Raw genomic sequence first — 20239 nt, 5'->3', positions numbered from 1 at the left:
GGAAGGACTCACAATTATTTCTATCTCAGTTGAAAAGCTTTTACAAGAGAATACCTTTTGTCCATATTTACTGGAGTCTTCTAGGCTGTATGCAGTATATAACAAAGAACACAGAGAGCCACACAAGGAAGCAATAACTGAACAAGAGGCCTGCTTCGGGGAAATCTGCCACCGAAGTGTCATGTTCCTGCCCAACCCCACTGAAGTTCTGACACACTCAGAGTATCCCATGAAACAATGCACCACTAATTGGCTCGTCGTGTTAAAATATCAGCCATAATGATATTTACAGGTGGGCAAATTAGGCTTTGACAGACAGGTGGGCGTCAGAAGAGAATTAAAGTTCACACCTGAGACCCAGATGACTGCTGTACACACACACACACACACACACACACACTCATTTATATGTAGCCTGAATGATTTACACATCAGACATTGTAAATTTGCTTTGTGCGTGTGAAATTAAAGGCCATTTTTAATGTAATCTGGAAATTGTCAGAAATAATTGGAGAAAAGGGTGCTATGTCTAACCGAATTACCTCCATGGCTATTATGAGTTAGTGATAACATAAATCAATATGCCTGGACCTTTAATTATAGTAATTGGCTACTTTTCACTACATTTGTTCTAATGGTACAAATTATAAGAGCGAAGAACATTATTCCTGTTGTAATTGTATGCTCTTGCACTAACTGCACATTTCTGAAATTTAGTATCTTTGAAAGCAGCGGTGCTCGTTTATTTAGTGCTTTTATATGTGCTAATAGGCTGAGTGAGGAAGCATATTGTTTTCATATTAGTATCCCCATTCTTCTCAAGATAGATGATTTATTGATTCATGTGTTACTGACTATATGAAGCTCTGTCCGGTTTAAACAAATCATCTTCTAAAACTAAGATTATGCATCTTTATTTATATGAAAAATAAGACTAATCATAATAAGTTGTCATTTTATGGAGCCGATATGGGTGCAGCATTTGGGAATAGTACATGTCTTTGTTCAGAACACAATCTTTTAAATCCGTATTTAGATCCTGGTTTAGATGGTTTAGATGTGCCAGGAGGCAAGTTTGGTTGCATTTGAGCTCAGCAGAGTCTTGCTGTAACCAGTTTCTCCTGATAGCTCATGTGGTAGAGAAAGCCACTGCTGGGTGCTTCTCCCTCAAGCGTTTAAAGGTTTTTACTTCACAGTAATTAGTCCCAGTCAGCTAGCTCTGGACAGAACCTCTTCCACTCATGAGGTCAGGTTTGGGAGCCCTACGCTGGAAGGCCCAGCTATTGTTTGGAGTTGTGGATAAATGGCGCTCTGGCCCTTTAAACCGCAGCAGGAGGTGGTGCTCTCCGGCGCGGGAGGGGAGGGTAAGGAGGGCCGCTTTGTGCGCCACACAGATGCAAAGTAAACGGACGTTGGGAGCGCCAGTGTCGGACTGTCCTGCTACAACTCCGTGACTTCTCTTTGAAAGGACACTAAAGTAAATGTGTTGCAGCTCAGCCCCTCGCAGCTCCGCGGTGTTTACGGAAAGTTGAGTGGGACAGAAACTTCGCCACCGCGTGGACCTTAAGGAAAGGTAACATTTCTTTGTGGCCGCTGTCGTAGTGAAGGGTGGGCACTGATGTTTTTGTTGTATTACACGTATTCAGGGCTGTTCTGATGACGAGTGACGACTTTACTCATCCTCCGGGTGTAGTCAGGGTGTTGAAGATAGTTTCCAGACTACTTTGTGGGGTCGGAGGAGCTGCGTAGGTTCAAGTAAAGCAAACTGAGTGAAATCTGCATCTCATTTGAATGTCATCTGCTCCTGGACAATCAGAGCCTGGCAGTCTCACCGAGCCCCAGCAGTGAGCCCTCTCTGAGTCCTCCATCAGCCTGGAGAAGGCTGGGGAGGTACAGAGGCGAACCATAACACGCTAAAAGTTTAAAACACCTTAATGGACCAGAATTAGACACTAAAAGGTACTTTTTATTACAAATATCCTGCCTGATCATCATGCTAAGTCACTGGAAACTTTGCTATTAGAAACTTTGCTGTGCTTTCAGCCTGAATCATGGCTGCGCAGAGCTAGACATGTCATGGGATCTCTTGAGTTTGTTTTTTTAACATTTATAAGAAATCCAGGTATGTATGATTTATTACAGTTGCAACATTTTTTTTGGTTTTGAGCCAAAACCTACAAAAAGCTCATGAAAGGAATTAACTGGGCTCACCAACACAGAAAGTGTTGGAAGTCCACAAACTGTGAACTTTCAGATTGCAATCAGTAACAACTTACTCAGTGAGTCTGTAGATACCCCAGAGTTGAAACTAGGTTGCAAAGTCTGAATAAAGCGTCCCAAATAACTATATTTGGCTACAGGACGGGTCATGATTTAATCAGAGCGGGGGCAGATGGTTGTATGAGCATCAGTTCTCTTCAGTGAGAGTTACGTAACATTAATACTGCAGCTGTGGGATCTCAGTCAAAGCTCTGGGAATCCAGCAGAAGCTCTACAAGCTAAACAGCTATTTTCACCCCATCTCTGGCACACAAATGTGTCCACCTTCCTGGACATTAGGGACTTTTTCCTGTTTGAGTTTAAAGACTTGGCACTTGCCTCTTACAGTCATCATCCTCGCCTGATGAACTGAGTAATTTGCTGTAAGAAGTGCCACAGTGGCTGTGTACATGCCCGGCCTCATTCATCATGCTCTAAATGAAGGCTGTATAGTGTGTGCTTGACTTTAACTACACCGTCCATAAAGTCTGCAGGCCCGTTTTATACCGCTCTGTTTCATTATTCCTCACTCATCGGCAGCGCTTCACGCTTGTTAAACTGTCGGCCTGGACAATAGTAAGAGGACGGTTTGACTGATGAGCTTGGGTCTGGTGTTGTCTTTGTGTGACTGTTGCCCTTGTCTTACACACAAACACAGAGCAATGGCGTAACAGGAGACCAAAGGTTGGTGTCTATTTGTCATTTTGGTCCATGAATCATTTACATACTCTGCACGGAGAACTCTGTAATCAAAGAAATTAGACAGGTGCAGAAATAGTTGTCGTCTTTACATCTGAGAAGTTGTCTGGAGAAATCTTGGCCTAGCTTCGACGCTGACTGATCACCATCCTGCCAGCATTGCCACTTTTTTCCTGGCATCCTCTCGCCTCTCTGTCTTCTTTCCAGTGACAACAGTGCTGCATTACTGCACACACTTCAGGCCTTTCAGCTACTTACTGTATGGCTTCTCCAGAGCTGCCAGGCAGATATCTCACCATCGAGCTCTATTGTGTCCTCTCCACAGTAGAGGGGGGTGGGGGTATGTGTCATCTCTGACTGTGCTTTTTTCTGCTATGGAGGCTCTCTGAGTTTCCTCTGGAGGATACTCCTGCTCTGTTTTGAGGAACTTGGCTACTTTCCCAACTCTTGGCTGTGGTGAGGTCATTACAGTTTTATATTAGAAAGAGGGAGTGCAGGAATGGGGGCTGTGGACATGCATTTAGACTCGTGCATGAAAACATTAACTTCAGGCAGTTTCTCATGTAGTTATTAAAAAAAAATGGAGGGCATTTCATTTCCTTGTGAACAGAGTTGCTGTTTTATTTGTGTGTCTGGATTTCATATTATGTGAAGGTTTAATGTACGAGCAGAAACATTTTTCTTTTTTGTTTTTACTGGGGGATAAATATAAATTGGTTAACTGGAGGCAGATGTGTCAGCTTGGAACAATATTCCCATGCCTTAGGAAATGGCCTTGTAAATTGTTTGCTCGTCCACCTTTATCCCAAGCTCCATGGGAGACTGACAGGTAATGATGAGAAAATGTCTTGACATTTGGCACAAAGAGGGCAATTTGCAGAAAGCAAAAGGTCATTATTGAGTCATTCCTGTGAATTAATACCTTTGGATTTACATTTAAAAAAAGCACTCCTCTGGAACACAATTTCAGCTGCTGTTTCTGGAGATGTTGAACTCCCCCAGGAAAGCTGTTCAGTCTTAGACAACAACAGGATTCACCCCACCTGCAAAGAAAGCAGCCGTGTCTTTGAAGAGCAGTCACGCTGAGGATGTTTGCCTTAACCTTTGAACGGGCTTGATATGGAAAGCAAAGCAAAGTCCAATATTTTATCAGCGTCTTCAGGCTTTTGGCAAATTATATTTAACACTGAGAGAAACACATTAACCCCTCAGTCTCTGTCTGTAAAACACAAAGCTGCAACATTTGTGGCTGGGATCATGAAATGATGCTGTTTCTGTGTGTTATTTGATTTAGAGTTAAACGTATCCAACTGTCCACATGCAAATTTAGGACATGCAGACATATTTTTAGCTTGAACCATGTTTACATCTATGCTCTAGAAATAATTGCATAGAGACAAACCCGAGCTAATCGTTGCATTTCACAGCTGTGTGTTTGTGTGTTTGTTCCCAGAAGAAGAGTCCACTTTGTTTTCCAAACAGGCCCCATGCACCGGACTCACCATCATCATAGCTTTGCATTCTCTGATTATCAGCGTGACATAACCAGTTCAACAGGAAAATCTTTAGTTTGCATAGCTAAAAACTGACAGCTTTCTGTCCTTGTGTGAAAATGTGAAAAGTTTGTCAACTCAACTTACTGACACACAGTCTTCAAAACGCCATATGTTTTGTTCAATAGAGGATTTATGGCACATTTTAGCACAGCATGGTCACATTTTTGCATCACCTGTCATTGTTTATGTCTTAAACTGAGTTGTTTAAGGTGCCGTTTACACGAGACCGTTTTCATTTTGAAACGGTGTCGTTTTGATGCGTTTCGGCCTTGCGTTTACACGACAACGGTGTCGTTTTGATGCGTTTCGGCCTTGCGTTTACACGACAACGGTGTCGTTTGATGCGTTTCGCCCTTCTGTTTACACGACAACAGAGTGAAAACGATGTGTTTCAGAAACGGGGTCCAGAGTGGAGCGTTTCAGAAACGCACCGGCTTGCGTTTTCGTGTAAACACTTGAAACCGGGGTGATTTGAAAACGCTCGACTCGCACATGCGCACTATGGTTGCGACGGCCAGTTTTTCGCGCACGCGCAAACTGATAAACAGTACTCGCGGATTCACGAGTGCTTCTTATGCTTTTCCTGTGTTTTTACCGTTTTGTAATTCAGCGTTGTGTGCAGCAGCGATCCAACCTCATCATCGGTCCACACAAAACCTCTCACATTGGCCGTTTTGTAAGTAATGAACAATTTGCCGCACTACCTACTGTGTCACTCCACGCATGCGCGTCTTGCGTAAACAAACTGCAAAGAGAAAACCAACGCCAACTTGTGGCCTGGCATGGGAACTACATCGTTTTCATCGTTTCACATGTCCTCGTGTAAACGCGGATCGTTTCTGAAACGCCATCGTGTAAACGAAAGGCTGAAACGCATCAAAACGACACCGTTTCCAGTGAAAACGGCTTCGTGTAAACGGCACCTAAAGCTACAAACCAGTCTGGATAATTGGCATGCGTGACATAAGGTGGTTCCAATAAGGCCAGCTTGGCGGGGTCATCCCATGTTGCGAAGTTTCAGAGTACTGTCTTTGGTTTCAGTTATGTGGAAGAACAGCACAACAGCACTAGCATCAGGGTGGCACACGTGTCCAAATCACATAATCTGAAATCCTGTTGTTGGACTGTGTGGTTACACAAATCTACTTTGTGAAATGTATTGCAGCAGTTTTTGACCAGACTGACTAAGTGCATGTGGAGACAGATAAAGTCTTGTCACTCTGGTGGTTCACAGCAAGGTCCTGGGTTCGAAGCCAGGCTCTTCAGTGTGGAGTTTGCATGAGCTCCCTGTGCTTGCACAGATTTTCTCTGGGAGCTCCGGTTTCACGTGCCATTGGGGGGAAAAAAAACCTTAATGCTGCCCCAGTCAACCCATGATTGTTGACATAGGCTTGGATCATATACTGTTAGCTGCTGTTAGCTTCTTTCATGTTATGTTAGCTCTTCCTCTGGCAGCCAGTGCACTGCTGCTGAAGCGTGGTGTGTAACAGCATAGAGTTGCATTGTCATTGACACCTGTTTACCTTTTTCGAGCTAGGGTTGAACCTCCTCATCATCACCTGGTGATATGGCAGAAATGTGTGTAAACATGCGTCAGTAGGTTCATCATTAACCTGTTATGACTGCATTATGTCCTTTTACTTATTCTTAATCACAACAACAACAGCAACAAGATTTAGTCATGCATTGTATGTCTTGACTCTTGTAGGCTTGGATCATTTACTGTAAAAAGACCCACAGTAACTGGTGGTGTTCCAGGCTTTGGCCTTTTTTACAGTCCATTGCTCCATCTTGGTTTTGCAGCCTTGTATGGCCACACAAACGGGTGGTTTCAGCCTTAAGCATACTGAAAGGACAGAGCAGCTCTGTTGGTCACCGCTGTTACTACCAGATGACAAAGTCATGCAAGGAAGCAAGTTCAGGAAATGGGAACAGTCACATGGGCTGTTGTGGGCTCTTGTCATGCATGTCTGATAATCCTGTGAGAATCACACATCTTCCTGCCTGAGCCTATAGAGGACTTTCCAGGTTAGCAGTTCTGTGTTGTGAATGGACTAGGATGAAGTTGCAGTACCTTAATAGAAGACGAGGATCCTTTGTTCCTTTGTCTTTTTGTGTTAAATGAATGTGAATCAGTGTTATTTACATGGATCGCCCTGTGTGAGTGTATCTGCATTAATCTGTTTCCTTTATGTGTGTGTGCGTGCGGGTTTGGGTGTGCCATAAGGGTTTGGTTTGCACCTTCCTCTCCATTGTTTGCTTTTCTCTATTGTACTTTGTGTGACTTTGCTTGGCTCTCAGTTACAGAGAATTTTGTCAGAGGTTTGGGAACCAACAGGTGTGTGTGTGTGTGTGTGTGTGTGTGTGTGTGTGTGTCTGTGTGGGTGTGGGTCTGTGTGTATACTTGTGTATTTTTATTTTAAGTGTGTGTGTGTGTGTGTGTGTGTGTGTGTGGGTGGGTGTGTGAGGCAGTGGCAGAGGCCAGTTCTCCCCGATGACCCTTGAGCCTATTTATGGTAGTTGAGACTTTGAGGTTGATGGAATTTAAAGTTATTGTTCACACCCACAGCAGGCCGTGTGTATGCAGTCTACTAATTAAGACTTCATGCTGCAGCTTCCAGGGAATCAAAGTAGTTGTTGGAGTGCCAAATCAAAGTAGTGTGCCAAACGGCTTTGAGAAAACCAAATCAAAGGCAGATGAACTGTGGTAAGATGATGCTGATGATGCTTCACAGCCTTTACTGAGAAAATCAGGCAGTGCTGCACAGGAGCTCTTTGGTTTTTGGCTTTTTCTCTCTTCTTGCTAACCGATGTTTAAGATTTGTTCCTAAATGGTTACATTTTAATTGCATGTTCTTTCTGACCCACCTCTCAGATGTATTTAATTTACAACATAAAGCAGATAATTCACATCTCCTTTTTCCATTGAGTTCATGGCGTTTACAGTACTTGTCAAAAAGGTTATTGATTACAACTTAATTGCTATGGTCGTATTGTACGTGACCCATTATTACACACAGTGGTCAGAGTGATCTGACCTTAGGGTTATGCTGATGGATGATCTTGATGCGATATTTAGCTGATATCAGATATTGGCAGTCAGAAAGGGTGATGATTGGACACTTTGGCTATAAAGACTGCCCGGCCCAGACTGAGCTGCTGAGATGTAATTTAACCGTGTGTGAACATTCCTGAAGAGTCACGCTGGTAAGAACTTAAACACATGCTCACTCACAGCAAGCACACACACACACAGCACTACCAAAATCACAGTGGATGTAGGTAAATCAAGGAAGGATGCAATTAAGCTAACAATGTGCTTTAGGAGCACAGGAGCTGTATACGTGTTCCAGTTTTTTATCTCTGCCCATTACGACATTTTTCAGCTGTTGTGAATTGCTGTTATCTTGTTGAAGTGGCTATGTTTGTGGGCCTGGGTGTTCTCTTTCGTCAGTGAGTGTTTAGCTGACTGCCATTAGTGTCATTAAAGTGAACACCAAGGGGGTTTATTAACTCATCTTGTTAGCCGGGGCTCTCTGCCTAAGGCCTTTATAGCCAGGTTGTGTGTCTGACTGCAGCAGAGAGGCTGCTGATTAAAAAAAGTGGGGAAAAAAAAGCCAGTAGCTGCTGATAAACTGACGCAGAGCAGAAAACGGTCACTTATCTTCCAGTCACATTGAGAGGCCTCCTGCTGCGTTTACCACAGAGTGTGTGCGCCCGTGTATGTGTTCAGCTCGGCTCTCTGGCGCTGGATTATCTTTTTGGTAATGCTGTTTTTTGTTTTCCCCACGGGCTCATTTTTAAGAGGCAGCCAGTACGGCCAGTAAACTGTTTAAGCTTTCTAACTATAGTTTAAGCCAAATGTGACAACAAAGCATTATTTTCTCTTTGTCTTCTACAAAACAATGCTCAGTAGAAATTCTGCATTGTTTCACCATCCAGAATTGGACAGTCAATTCAGCCACTTGGCTCAGATCCTGACCTCTGGTACCGCGCGTGAATGCTGTCTGTGTGTTAGAGACTGATGGGGAGGATTTTGGTGATTAATTAGACATGTACTCTCACGTGCACACACACACACACACACACAGAGCATAGTTCAAGCCATCCAATGTAGGCATAATGAGGGCTTGGGTACATTTCATGCAGGACACGGTGAAAGAACGTCTGTCACGGAGCTGGCATGACTGAGCAAATCCAACATGGTGACACCCTCCGCCACCCCTTTGAGGATGTGTTTCTCTTCAGTGAATCCATCTGTTCCTTCTCTTTTTTTGCACAAGTCCCTGAGGTAATATTGCTTCACATGGGAAAGGCTTTGCTCCCTCTCATTTATGCTCTGGATATTATTCATACACCGAGAGGAGGGTTTTTTTTTTCTTCCTCAAAACAAACTCTCGGTAGACTTGTTTGGGCAGAGGCTTATTTTTTAATCAAGGAACATGTTCATTATCTATCTGTTTGATTTTGAGCCAGCATTTTTCTCCTCTCTCTTTGGCTAGGGCGCAGCATGGCAGCCCACCCAACATTTGCTGCTTTGTCCAGCCATGCAGGAATAACAGATTTATAAAAGGCAAGTTTGACTGGAAACACAAAGAACTGCTTGGAAGCTTGTCCTCTGCTGCTGGATGTGAGGATTTGTAAAGATTAAAAGCCAATATCACTCAATATAGTCACGTGGTGACTGTGTTACTGGGAGTACTGGGTGTGTATAAAAAAATGTATTTTGGAGTCGGTCAGAGGGCTAGCTGGTGGGGCTTTGGAAGGCCGGTTTGCCTGTGGTTTCTGGATGGACGGTGGTGTAGCGTTAGCTGTCGCACCACAGAGGGCTAGCCCAGACACGCTGGTTTTATTCGCTCATGCTGAAAATGCTGCTTTTAATCCCCTTGTGTTTTTGTTTTTGCCTGGGTGGCAGTGGGGCCCTGGAGGCTGATGCTCTACAGTTTCCACACAGAGGGCCCGTGGTACCTTGGGCAACAGTCATGCTGATGTAGGTATGTTTTTGTGGCACGATTGTTTGAACTCCTAAACGCCTAAAGCCACTTAGCATTTCAGGAGTGACCTAAACAGCTCATCTCTGACCTCTGTCCAAGTCTATTTGTTTCAGGTATCTTGAAGCTGTTGTGTTACCTGCATCTCTAATTCAGATTGCACAAACCATACCTGTATTTGAATATTGGCACAATTTTTCTTTTTTTTTTTTGGTAAGTCTGCCCAAATTATGTAACGTCCTGACACACCTTTCCACGGTTCCTCTCTGCCTCTGTTGTCTAATTACAGCCTGCGCTCGAGGTTGCAGTGTTTATGACACGATGGTGGCAACTCCTACATTATATAACCTTTATGCATGTTTATTTTTTTATTAAAGAAAAAAATCTAGGTATTATTTAGGATAACTATTTTATTTTTAGGAAAGGTCTGTAATTTGATAATACTTCGGGGCGTAGAGTTTAATCCAGCAGTACACATGAATTATGTAAGTATAAGCCACATTTTGCTAATTAGGAGCTCTGAATGAATCAAGGTTTTGTTAGTACTGGGTGTTTTCCACCATTGTATTCAGCTTTAAGGTCAAACAAGCAGCATTTTCTAATTCAGGGACTTTCAAGTCTGCCTCGTTGGAATATGATGAAACTATATACTAATAATTGATTAAAATAGTGGTTGCCAAACTTTTTCCACCATATGCATAGAAAATGTACACAACACAATTTTAAGTGCAAGTTAAGTGAAAAAGAGGTCAACAGAATAGCACCAGCAAACTCTTGGTTGTTTCCCTGCATAAATCATATTAAAAGTAAGAAGTGATTTACTCAAAGTCGAGCCCAGTGAGGGACATGTCAGAATACGAATGTTCAGTAGAGTCAGTCTTTAACCTTCGAGCTCCTCAGTACAAAGTCCATGCAGACACTTCCAGTGCCATTCGCAGCAGTGTGCAGGTGTCATACAGCATGGCCAGCCTTCTGCATGCTCTACCATCACAGCACTGTCACCTAAACACAGCCAAGTCTTTCCTCCAGTGACGACATGTCTGAAGTACTCTCCTTACTTCAGTGTCCTGAAGTGAGTCTCTCAGCTTCTCACATGCAAAAACAGCTTTAGTTTCACTTGATATTCCTTGGGATCTGTAAAGTGTAGCGCCCTGGCTACAGGAATTATGGGAATTGAACCAGCGCAGAGGCTACAGCGACGCATTTGCTCGTAACCGTCCAAAAAAGGCAAGAGCGCGCCGCCCTGCGATGGTCACAGTGTGCTTCGGTTTCATGTTTTTATCACTTAAACTGCTTTTATTGCTCTGTTTTACTTCACCGCAAACGATTTTAGTACAACTAAACATTTCTCACTGTTTCCTCTCAGAAATATGCTTTTGAATGAGTGAGTAGGGTGCTACAGATGTGTTTACATTAGTGGGATCCATTTGCCATGAAATCATACTTTGTATCAGTTCTACCTGTGCATGTATATGTGGTGAGGCCATTCCTTTAACACTCTGCCTGTTTGTGTTCAGGATATTTTTGCTATTCATCAAGACTCGCCTCAGAGCCAGGCGACGAGGAATGAAGTTAAACAGGAAGAACAGGTTCCTTATGTGGTCGGTTCTAATAACTGAGGAGGAGAAGAAAAGGATAGTTTATTTACATTGTTGCTGTCAGCAGCAGAGTGCACTATGGTAGAAAATCACGTCAAAGTCTTTTACTGCTGTCTTATGGTGTTGCGTGTTTTTAGATACAGTTCTGATTCACTTTTAGGTTCCATTTGCAGGGGGAGCAGGCGAAGCAAGGCCAAAACAAACAGCGTGTTTATATTTATTATTTATTATCTATGTGCTGAGTTAAGGAAAGTAAGTAGATTTGCTTGGAGGAAACTTTGAGGCACATGAAAAAGCACCATGAAGTCAGAGGGAGGCTTTGCTAATGAGCTGCAGCTACATGATGTGAGTCGAAATCAGATTCATACATAGTTGATGAGTTCTCCTAATCCTTTAGTTTTAGCTCAGGATTTAATAATATTTTTGTTTCTGTTTCATTTAAAAAATAGTTTTGAGCAGCTTCACATGATTGTAAAGTAAGATAAATAATTTCCTGTTGTTTTTAAGTGCTTCAGCAGCACCTCTTTCTTCTCTGTGTCTGATTATTTCAGTGCTTTTAACACCCCCACCCCCCCGTGGGAATCAGAGGTTTGATGAGAAGGTTGGAGCCTGACAAAATAAGTGCAAATGAAATTTCTTCTTTGTCAGTTTGAGTTAAGAATGCCCCATTGTTAGGCAGCCCCATTGATTAACTGATTAGCAGTGTCATAGATGGCGTTTGCTAACTTGAATATTCATTTGCATATCAATGACGCTGACAATAGGAATGAACTATGGAGACCGATAGTTCAAGGTTATACGGAGCAGAGGCTTTCTTATTGCAGAGACAGCATAGGCAGTGTGGTGAGCATCACATGCTTAAATATGTGCTTATTATTTTAGTATTAAAAATAACAAGGTTTGAATTTACCCTTCACCTGACTCCTTGTAATATTCACATGAAGGCCTCCGCCTCGTGAATAAATGATAGACTGTTTCGCCATCTGACTTTTAAAACATTTAACTGGAGACAAAGACAAAAACAGAAACTCGTGCACAGTCCGCAGGTCTGTTGGTGTAACGTGACGGTTGGTATTGGAGCGACAGCCGAAGCCTCTGCTCCTCCTCACTGGGTGGAAGCAGAGAAAGTGGCAGAGGCTCGCCGAGGACGGCGCAGCGCCTGTGATCCTAAGGATTACAAGTGTGACGCCGAGCGCTGCTGAGCGTGTTGGTTGTTGTGATGTCATTCTGCCCACATCACAGTCTGCTGGCGACACAAGATGCTCTTAATCATTCATGGCCCTGTCACCGCTTGTCTCAGTTCAGGCTGGAGTCATGTGGGACTCGGTTACATAAAGGCTTTGTCACTGGCTGACACAAAAAAAACTGATTCTCATCTAAAACAAACTAGACAGTATCATCACATTTTTGCGTGCCCTGACACAAACACATCCAGCTTACGTAGCTTTGTGTTTGCATCAGTAGCATTCAATGGTGATGTGATATTCTCTGTGAAAGAGAGCTGAGAGGGAAGTTTGCCCCCAGCTGGACTGTCAGCGTGTGCAGGTCAGACAGGAGTCGCTGGTTAACCTGTTGATTTTCAACACAAGGTATAACAGTGTTTTTCTCTTTAGACTAGTTTCTGTTTAGATGTAGTTAGATCACTTACTTCATTGATCTAACACAGTAATAAAATGAGACGTCCAAAGGTCTGTCACCTGGAAACGGAAAACCAAACAGGAAGATGCTCCTGCTCACCTGCAGGAAAGAGAAGGAGCCCCTGGATCTGTTTGCTCTTCCAGAATATCTTTATAGTGCTGACAGTTGTTACTGATCATTTAACAGTCTAAGTACTGATTCAGCCTTTGCTCAAAGATAACTGCATATATTTGATGTCAGCTTGGACAGATTTCCAAAAACGACTAAAAGAAAACATCCTTTTCTGCACAAGACAACATTTAACAGAGCAGCTGATTTATATGCAGAGCACTGAAGCACTCTGGATGTTATTTTGAAACAGGATCGTGCCAATGACAGTGTCACTTCTCATAATGTATTTCTTACAAAGTACTGAAAGGCAAAAATGAGTGTGACAGGACTGCAGGCAGGTCATACTTCATCTTTTTGTCACAGCCACAATAATGGGGTCTTGATGACCCTGCGGGGTTTTGAAACTATTCCTCATCAAACACCGAGGGGCTCCCTAAGGCATAAAATGAGCCATTTCCTAGAATGACTGAAGGCATGAGGGTCGCACCTTTTGATATTCGAGAACATCTTTTATGCTGAGGTGGAATCAAGTCTTCTACTCACACGCCACATCAAAAGCTTTCCCCCTCAGCCGCCCCACTGTGAACGTTGTCTTATTGCCCGGCGCGTGGTCACCAGGAAGGGTTAACCCGCTGGAATGATCTCTCCGTGTAGGGGATAAAATCCTTCGTGCTGTTTCTGGTCAGCTTAGAGACAGGAAGCCCACTTGGTAGCCAGCGCTCAGCTCTGACGTTGCCATAGAGAAATACAGCACGGCGGGGAGGATCATCTCAGATGATGAGTTGTCTTTAGCGGTCAGTCACACATTCAGCAGCCTTTTGTGCAGCAGATACTAATGGGCAACTGTACAATACATGAAATAATAAAGGGTTTACCCAGTGATGGATCATACTGCATTAATTTAACAACGGTGCCTCTGCTCTAAGGGATATCGGTGGTGTTTGTTTGCTTTAAGCTATAATCTTGTAATTTGGCACCCGGTTGCAGCGTAAATAGCTTTAGTAACAGTAAGCTCTTTCCAGTTGTCACATATATGGGTGTGAACTTGAACTCAAATAGCTTTTACAACAGAACAGGAAAATAAGCTTTTGGAGTACTACCCTTATTACATTTGGTCTTTGTTCAGCCACTGTGAGAACAGTGTGTCTGTCCCATTAGCAGCAGAGCTACTGAAGAAATCCTGAATGAAGCTGTTGAATATAGAAGATAAAACTGGCAGTGGATAGAATTCAGTTCTCTTTGGGGATGGTCTGTGGGAAAAAAAAGAGCACTAGCTTTTATCATTTATCAAACCCCCCTCTGTTCCCTCTAGTGCATCAGTTCCCTTTCCAATTGAATGGGTTCTTGTCAGAGATGCAAATGTTTTCATGGGTGACGTTCCTTTGGAATATTGTTGAGTGAAGCCCTCTTTCATTCATGGGGGGATACGCATGCAGGCCTAGAGCGTGGGCTTCAGCTTGAGTTTGAAAACACTGAGAGTAATGGTATTTCTGTCTGCCTTAAACAATTGAAGCCATTGTTAATGTCAGAAACACATGGAGCTAGTAGACTCTTGCTAGCACATAAGTGGGTGTTTAAACCTCTTTTCCACTCGATTCTGGTCTAAGATCACGTTTCAAGGTTCACGTGTCTTAAGGGCAGCTTGGTCTAAGGATTGAAATGAGTTATATCCTATCCATCCTATTAAGTCAAAGGCAATGAAAAAGATCCACCTGACCTGTGAAGAAACATTCGTCTCTACAAATGCACTGAAAGGTGCTGATTGATGTCTGTTATATGAAAAACAAATTAATACTGAACAAAATACCCTGTTGGAAGTGCTCAGTGTTGCCTTCAGGGCTTAAAAAGACAAACTCCAAAAAGGAGAGAATAACATAAGAAGCAGTTTTTGGAAACAATTTATCTGTTGGAGACAGGGGGGTGAGAACAAACTGCAGTCGGAGTTTTCTGAACTGTGCTGTAAGTCGATCCATACTGAAGAGATGTTGCTCCACTTCACTCTTCTTTTTTCCCTCCCTCTTTCTTTTATTCCTGCCAGCTTCGACTGCTTCAGCTCACAGTATCCTGTGTCTTGCTGGTTATGTAACAGCCAGGGGTCTAAATGGGAACTAAAGCACAGCAGTGATGGCAGGCACTGCAGCCCATGAGAAGCAGATTGCAACAGCAGCCTTAGACTTCTTTTTTTATATAAAAAGCTCAAAAATGTATCAGATGAATTGAACTCATTTGAATGGGAATGAACTTCACCATGGTAAAATTTCACAAGGGCTATTGTGACTGGGTTGGAGGAAGGTGACGGTACTTTGAGCTTTGTACAAGAAAGCCTTTTTCACCATTACATAACACCCTCAGTCTTGTGGATAGAAAACATTTTTCTCGTTTAGAGCCACTCAAGTGAGCCTTCGTTTTGAAACTCCGGCTACCAAACTTTCCATGCTTGATGGAGATCAGAAGAGAGCGTTTTATGCAATAGTGAGTAATGAGAAATGAATAGACAGAGCCATTCAAAGCAGGATGTTACATTTTTAACTCATATAATGGCATTTGCTTACTTGTTTTCTCATTGCCTGCCAACTGCTGATATGGTTTTAATGCTCTCTGTTCTTCTTCTTCTTCTTCATAGGCTTATTCAACCAAGGACCAGAATGGCTCTGCTCAGACACCTGAAGTTACGTGTGCTTTGACAACATTTTAGAATTGCTGAAAACTTTGAAAGGAACTCTTCTGAACACCTTCAGGTCCTAGTTTGAATTCTGCCCGTGGATCATAACTGAAAGGCTGCGATCATGCCCATTCTTAAGCAGCTGGTCAGCAACTCCAGTCAGTCAAAGCGGAGGTCTCGGGCCGACCTGACCGCAGAGATGATCAGTGCTCCTCTGGGGGACTTCCGTCACACCATGCACGTGGGCCGAGGGGGGGATGCCTTTGGGGACACTTCATTTCTCAGCACGCGTTCAGGAGAACCTCCCAGGGAGCAAGACAAAAAGCAGGGCTCCCCAGGCTCCAAACCAGGGCTGCTGTCCCGCACCTTCAGAAACAGCAAGCGATCTCAGTCTGTCAACCGGGCAGACAAGTACGAGTACAATATGATGGCACCTTCAGCTGGCTCTTCACAGTTTGTGAAAAACGCCATATCCCTGCCATACTTAAACGATGAGGGTACTAACCGAGGCATCCAGTTGCCGAAGAGCGTTTCCTCCAGCCCCGTGAAGAAGCTGAATGAGTTCGAAAGCAAGCCGGTAAATGGAGCAGCAGCGATGGCGATGCTCGATGCAGAACTCGATGAACGGAATTTTGGGGAACCTACAGATTTGCCTCCATCCATGCCCAAAGGAGGTGGGATGAAGCATGCGGAGTCTATGATGTCCTTCCACATTGACCTGGGGCCTTCGATGCTCGGGGACATCTTGAGCGTCATGGAAAAGAAGGGTTGGGAGGAGGATGATCTTGGCTACGAGGAAGGTAAGGGTAGCGAGGGCCATGCATCACCCTCCCTCATTCCCCACATAGATGATGATGATGCAGAGGAGCGGGCCCCTGCAAGGCCTCCTCGCGGCATGTACCAGCAAAGAGCCGTGCTGGATCCCTACACCCCTGAGCTACAAACCAAGAATAACCACCACAACGTGGATAGCTGCTCCGTGTCCAGCTCTGGCTCTGAGGAGAAACCCAACTACCGCCTCCATGACGGTGACACGGACAGCGCAAAGTACAGTTCCCCACGTGGGGAAGAAGAGAGAGATTTCACCTTCATGGATGAGGATGAGGATGATGATGAGATTAGAGTTTAGACTTGTACGTTTGTAAAGGACACTAAACATCGTGACACCATGCTGTAGCTAGGGGATGTGAGCTAAATGTACAGTAGAGTGCCGGCTGACTGGCTCACAGAGCGGCTCTCTCGAAGTACTCGGGTTTACTCGTTATGTAAATTCTCCATTTTCAGAAAAAAAAAAAAGTATTGCCTAAACCCTTAACCAAGAAGAAGAAGCAGCTGCAAACCATTAGTAAAGAGTCTCACACACATTATTTAAAGCGACAGAAGAGGTGAGATTGGACGTTAGGACATTGTGAGATTGTGAATGTGTGGATCTGTGGAAGGACGAGAAGTGAAACCCAGACGGCTTCAATCCCAGAGTGAGAGTGAATACGCAGTTTAATGACCCTGTTCGGACATAGACACTAAACAGAGAACGTTCTGACTTTGGTCTGATTTATGCTATTTCTACTTTATTGTATCTGCATACAGTATGCGGGCGTTAGTCTGCAGTAGCCTGTTGTATTCTGAGTGGGTCGATTACTATTTTGTTATTTCTCTTTGGGAGTATCTGCATTCTTTATGCGCAGACAGTTGCAATATTTATTCATTTGTTTTCATAAGGGATGGATGATTTTTAATGTGCACTCCGAGATCTTAAAAATTTTTTTGACATATCTTAAATTTCTTGTGCATCTACGCAACATCTTAATGGTACTTCAGACAGAACGTCTTCTTTGGTGAAAAGTTTGTGAAATTGCACTTAAATCCTGTAAATCATTCCTGCTCCCATGTTCATCACAGGGCCTAATGAGTTTTTATTTAATACGGAAAATAAGTGACTTGTCAAAAAGAGGCCTTTTGTAAGTGTTATGATTCTTGGACCTTTTTAAAGCGAGACAGGAACTGTGATTGTGGTAAAATATGTGTGTGTCTGTCACACCTCTCACTCTGCTTTTTAACCGAAGTAGGATTAGCAGGTCAGTCGAGAGATGTAAAACATTTCTGAAGGGAGTTGCCACCATATAATTACCATTTATGGCTCTGTCAAAAACATGTCCTCTCTCTAGATACGCGTCCCAGCTTGTCTCTAAGAGCAGAGAAAGGAAATCGCATGTTTGAAGTGTTGTTAGAGGACCGCTAGTTAAACGACGGACATCGGGTAGAGCAGCGAGGAGAGAATTTACTTCCCCAGCTGGCCCCACAGGTGATGATACTCACCTCCTCTGCCCAACCAAATTTATATGGTAGATGATTAAATCAACCAATCATCTGGCCTCTCCCAGTCTGGCCATTAAATGTGAGAATATTGGCCCCCAACCAGCTGGAACTGCTCCAGAAACAGATAGGTGGGCTGCTTGGCTTCTTTCTGTTTAGTTGGCTTCACTCAGTAGGATATAAATTAGACACAAAGAGGTGTACTTTACTTTCTTATATCCATGATTAATGTCTGACCTTTTTCTTTTAGTCTGAGTAAAAAAACTAATTGCCACATCAGACAGATGGTAGTGTGGGATTTCCTGTAGTGGCATTGATGCGGGGTTGTGCGTGTAGAGTCAGGGTGGTGTATTATTCTGCTGTGGGTTGTTGTAATGTTGTCTGAAACTCGAGGCGATCCCGAGGAAGTTGCCAAGTGTACAGAAATCCTGAGTGGAAAAATCTGTCTGTCCATTTTTTATTTTTATGTGAATTTTATTTTTTCTTGCCAGGATATTTTCTTGGTTTGTTTTTTGTGTGAAAGTCTGGTTACAGTTGGTTAGATGAATAGAAGGAAATGTGGCACTCAACCCCCCCACCTGTGTCGGTCAAAGGTCACGCTGACAGCAGCTCCAGGCTCCGCTGCTCCTCAGTCCCAAAGCCAGGAGAGAAGACCCTCTCAGGGCTGCTGTAGTAGTGTTAGCGGCACATTTGGTTTTTCTGCTCCTGTGTAGATGCATCATAGACCTCTTTTATATTTCTTTGTATATGGGCCAAATCTTAACATGTCTTTTGTTGATCATTTCTGCAACCTGTAGTTTTTGGATTTTTTGGGGGGGTGATGAGATCCCTCATGTTCATCTCCAAGAAATTAATACTCAAAAAAAAAAAAAAAACACTCCTCATTTGCTGTTATCTCTTGATTGAGTAATGTCCATATAGATAATGCCATCAGTGATCACAGTGAACAAACTGTTACCAGCAGTGCGACTGTAACACACTAAGAAGGAAACTTTGTGTTTGCACTGCCGTCTGTAACACTGACTGCTGGAGAATTTGGAAAATCCAGATGGAAAATTACAGAAAAGTGTACAAAATTATGCTGAAATACTTTCTTATAATGATCTTAACTTTGTGGCATTTGTCGTGTTTCTCTGTGGGAAACTCCTAAGTAGGCCAGAATAAAGCATGTAAAAGGATGTGCAAACACACTGTGCCCCAGGTCTGCTTAGAGGTTTCCACCCCTGACAGCGATGGTGTGGCGAGCAGCAGAAAAAGATAAGCAGCAGTGAAACAGCTCAAAGTTCAGCTAAGGAAGGTTTCCCTTTTTCCCACCGGCTGCAGCGATACGCCAAGTATGGACTGTTTTCTTTCCCTGTTCATATTCTGGTTTTACAGTATATTAATATATTTATCTTCACTTTCCTTTCTTTGAAATAACAGCTATATTTTTCAATAAAAGAGAGAGCTGATAATCTTTCACTGTGACCGAGCTGCTTTTGTTTCGTCTCTTTTAAGTCTGTCACTGCGGGCTGTGTCAGTTTTAGACTTCTGAGTTTGAAGTGGTCACATCCATAATAATCAGTCTACATGAAGGTCAGATTTCAAACAGGGAGCTGCTGAAGGAGATTATTCTACACACATAACTCTTAAATGAAACAAATACATGCTGGGCCGATACACAACACTGACACATTTTCTCTTTTATGTTATTAGCAGATTAAATGGTTTAGATTTATAAAGAGAAGTAAATGAACTGTGTAGATGGATACATTGTTTTATTATATATATTTTAGTATAAATGTGGTTTCTGGATCTGGATATGTGATGATAAACAGTATTAGCTTCATTGCTCTCAGACTGAGCTTCCGTGGAGCTCTCTGGGTTCAGGACAGTTATGGAGAGAAATGTAAACAGCTGCTTCATGACCTGTTGGCTTTTTCAGTCCATGTGTGGACAGATGAAATCAGCTTCATTTGGTGTGACTGTCTAAAAGCACTAACTGAGTACATTCACTGCAGGACTGCACCAAAGCAAACCATTTAGGCTGCTAAATATACAGTTTTGAGGGAGTACTTCAACTTCATGCTACTTTGTACCCGACTACAATTCAGACATTTAAACCATCCGTCCATGTTCTCCTGCTGGGGGGGGGGCAGGTTTCCAGTCTGTAGCAGGGCTAACACATACTAACGTCTCTAACAACATGTCTGCTCTACAAGAAAGGAAAAAAAGTTTATTATAGCACCTTTACACCCCCCCCCCACCCCCCATTATACCACTTCCTTTTACTGTTATTAAAAATTTCAGAGCTGAAACTACTCAACAGTCCCACTCCTCGACTCTTCTAGTTCTCGACACTATTCACTGTGACACTTCTCATGAATAATAAACGCGTTTACATTTTATGGCCTTTCACTTATGTAGGATTTT

The 20239-nt window shown here is 43.1% G+C and overlaps 1 protein-coding gene across 1 annotated transcript; it reads left to right on the top strand.

Moving 5' to 3' along the window:
- Nucleotides 1-1394: 1394 nt before the first annotated feature.
- cdc42ep4b (CDC42 effector protein (Rho GTPase binding) 4b) lies at nucleotides 1395-19294 on the top strand. The gene is made up of 2 exons (XM_030754989.1): nucleotides 1395-1573; nucleotides 15476-19294. The coding sequence occupies exon 2, from the start codon at nucleotides 15639-15641 to the stop codon at nucleotides 16641-16643; it is 1005 nt and encodes a 334-aa protein (XP_030610849.1). The 5' UTR covers nucleotides 1395-1573; nucleotides 15476-15638; the 3' UTR covers nucleotides 16644-19294.
- Nucleotides 19295-20239: the final 945 nt, after the last annotated feature.

This window comes from Archocentrus centrarchus, chromosome 19 (assembly GCF_007364275.1).
Source record: "Archocentrus centrarchus isolate MPI-CPG fArcCen1 chromosome 19, fArcCen1, whole genome shotgun sequence".
In the NCBI taxonomy this organism is placed as follows: domain Eukaryota; kingdom Metazoa; phylum Chordata; class Actinopteri; order Cichliformes; family Cichlidae; genus Archocentrus; species Archocentrus centrarchus.
The sequence above is the reverse complement of the archived record's forward strand: the minus strand, read 5'-3'. Positions and strand labels throughout refer to the sequence as shown.